This window comes from Salpingoeca rosetta (assembly GCF_000188695.1).
Source record: "Salpingoeca rosetta unplaced genomic scaffold supercont1.15, whole genome shotgun sequence".
In the NCBI taxonomy this organism is placed as follows: domain Eukaryota; class Choanoflagellata; order Craspedida; family Salpingoecidae; genus Salpingoeca; species Salpingoeca rosetta.
Window position 1 is genome coordinate 945,135 of NW_004754919.1, and position 2,500 is coordinate 947,634.

Below are 2,500 nucleotides of genomic sequence, written 5' to 3' on the forward strand. Positions count from 1 at the left end.
CCACACACACACACACACACACACACACACACACACACACACACACACACACACACACACACACACACACACACACACACACACACACACACACACACACACACACCTTGTCGCCCATGTACTGTTCAAAGTCGAGGTCGATTACGATGGTGTGCTTGCGGGCCTTGTCGCTGCTCATGGGGACGGCTGCTTTGCGGATGGCCCGGCTCGGCTTTGCCTGCGCACCACCGCGCCGCTTCTGTTGCTGTTGCTGTTGCTGTTGCTGCTTCTTCTTCTCCTTTCGCTTCTTTCTGCAAACCCAACGTGATACACCGTCATTGCACGGAAAAAAAAAAAAAAAAGGCAAGTTGGCACGTCGCGGGTGCTGAGTGATAGAGAGAACAGGGAAACATGGAAAAGCGCCACGCAGCACGGGTGGTAGCACCCACCATGTATGTGCATGTGTGTGTGCATGTGTGTGTGTGTCGTTACATGCACACAGGGCATGAGACGTACTTGCGCAGCTCTGCTGTCAGTTGCCAGAACACCTCGTCCTGCAAACGGCGTCGTTGCCGGTTTGACAGCTTTGTTCCATCACGTGCAGTCCCCGGGACACTCAACTCTCCTGACAGCGAGGGCACGAGTGAGGTGGGAGGGAGAGTGCGCATGCAATGGAATGAGTGAAGAGGCGTGTGTGTGAACCGCACTGCACTGGTGAGTAGAAGTGAATGGGCGTTTGTATGAGCGCATTGGTTAGGAAATGCACGTGTGCGTAATTGCACCAGTGAGAGAATGCACCAGTGACGTGTGGGTCCCCTTCTCACCTAGCTTGGCAGGTGGCTCTGTGTGGGTCTTCCAATAGGCTTCAACGAGGCCGGGGACCAAGTCCATGTACTTGGCGCGCTTGGCTGCGTTTGAGGTGTCACTGACGGCATCGGAGCTGCTCTTGCTGCCACAACTGCTTGCCTTTCGCTTTTGTGTACTTGTCGCTGCTGCGATCTGCGTCCTTGTGGCTTCTGCTGCATGTGCAGGTGTCTGCGTCCTTGTTGCTGCTGCTGCATGTGCAGGTGTCCGCGTCTGCTTCGTTGTCGCTGTCGCTGTCGCTGCTGCTGCATCAGGGGCAGCACTGGGTGCTGCTGAGGACAGCCAGTTGCCCATCGTCGCGTCGCGCACGTTGTTGTTCTTTCTTGTTGGCGGGCAGTCCTCCAAATTGCCATAATTTTGTGTGTCGCGTGTCGGACCAATGGCCCTGGTTTAATTTTGCACCAAATCAAAACAAAGAGCGTGTGCTCAAAACCCACCTGCGCGGGTTCCACAGCTGTGCGCCATTTTTGCTCTTGTTTGTGTGCCTTGCGCTTTGCTTGTGAAAAGCAAACACCAAGGAAAAAAAAAAAGGTATTCGAATTGTTGTCGCTCCTCCCCCCCTCAACACACACACAAACAAGCGAGACTCCACCACACACAAACAAGCTCCCACCCCTCCTTCAGACCAGATCAGACCAAGCAACCAGTGCACGAGCATCGCCCGCTCGCTCGCTCACTCGCTCGCTCCAGCCATTCTTGTGCATTGATTGAGAGACCCGACACACGCTCGCAGGTTGGTGGAAAGGTGGGAAGGAACCAAGCGGGTGCTCTGCTGCATGCGTGTGTGTGTGTGTGTGTGTGTGTGTCCGCCACTGCGGCTGCATCTACTTTGCATCTGCGTTCTCACACTCGTTGTGTTTGTGTTTGTGTGTCTGGTGCGGCTGGTCCTCCTTTGGCGTGCCGCCACCACCACCGCTAGCAGCACAACCCTTCAGCATGGCGCTTCCCGGCCACAAGGTGTGTTTCTTAAGTGTGTGTGTTTCTTGTGTGTGTGTGTGTGTGTGTGTGTGTGTGCGTGTGTGTGTGTGTGTCTGTGTGTGTGTGTGTCTGTGTGTGTGTGTGTCTGTGTGTGTGTGTAGGTACTTCTGTCTTTCACGCCGTGATAACATTCAACGTTTCCATGCCATCCTCCATCCTCCTCCTACCTCATGACCTCATCACACTCATGTGTACATGCAATCACGCCAACACGCATACAAACCACCACAGCTCGGTCAGACCGAGAACTTGACTGAGCTTGAGAACCTGAACGAGGAGACCCTCCTGGCCGAGCTCAAGGCCCGCTACGACCGCGATGTCATCTACGTGAGTGAGTGTGTGTGTGAGTGTGTGTGTGTGTGTGTGTGTGTGTGTGTGTGTGTGTGTGTGTGTGTGTGGCTGTGTCCATGTTGTGTCCGGGTGCGTGCGCAGGTGCCAGCCGTCACGGTAATTTGGTTACATTGATGAGGCCTAGTTTGCATGTGGCTCACACTACGACACACACACATGCACACACACACGCACACACGCACGCACACACAACCACGCTGTCGTCTCCATGGTTGCTGCAGACGTATGTTGGTGAGATTCTCGTGGCGGTGAATCCGTTCAAGATGATTGAGGGCATCTACGATGTGTCCAAGAGCGTTGTCTACGCCAATATGGGCGACCGCTCTGC

At 54.6% G+C, this 2,500-nt stretch overlaps 2 protein-coding genes across 2 annotated transcripts in view; one reads left to right on the forward strand and one right to left on the reverse strand.

The window, feature by feature from the left end:
* The window catches only part of PTSG_06007 (uncharacterized protein), a gene marked incomplete at its 3' end in the record, with an annotated part of 2,797 nt that extends 1,566 nt beyond the window's left edge, over positions 1 to 1,231 (reverse strand). Inside the window, exons 1-3 of the mRNA XM_004992842.1 lie at positions 804 to 1,231; positions 496 to 604; positions 105 to 290 (exon numbers count right to left, since the gene is read on the reverse strand). Of these exons, the coding sequence (XP_004992899.1) occupies positions 105 to 290; positions 496 to 604; positions 804 to 1,137 (629 nt within the window). The 5' untranslated portion in view covers positions 1,138 to 1,231. The remainder of the gene's footprint in view (positions 1 to 104; positions 291 to 495; positions 605 to 803) is intronic.
* Positions 1,232 to 1,328: 97 nt separating this feature from the next.
* The window catches only part of PTSG_06008 (myosin heavy chain), a 7,694-nt gene continuing 6,522 nt past the window's right edge, over positions 1,329 to 2,500 (forward strand). Inside the window, exons 1-4 of the mRNA XM_004992843.1 lie at positions 1,329 to 1,576; positions 1,763 to 1,800; positions 2,053 to 2,148; positions 2,394 to 2,500. The exon at positions 2,394 to 2,500 is cut by the window's right edge and continues 188 nt beyond it. Of these exons, the coding sequence (XP_004992900.1) occupies positions 1,780 to 1,800; positions 2,053 to 2,148; positions 2,394 to 2,500 (224 nt within the window). The 5' untranslated portion in view covers positions 1,329 to 1,576; positions 1,763 to 1,779. The remainder of the gene's footprint in view (positions 1,577 to 1,762; positions 1,801 to 2,052; positions 2,149 to 2,393) is intronic.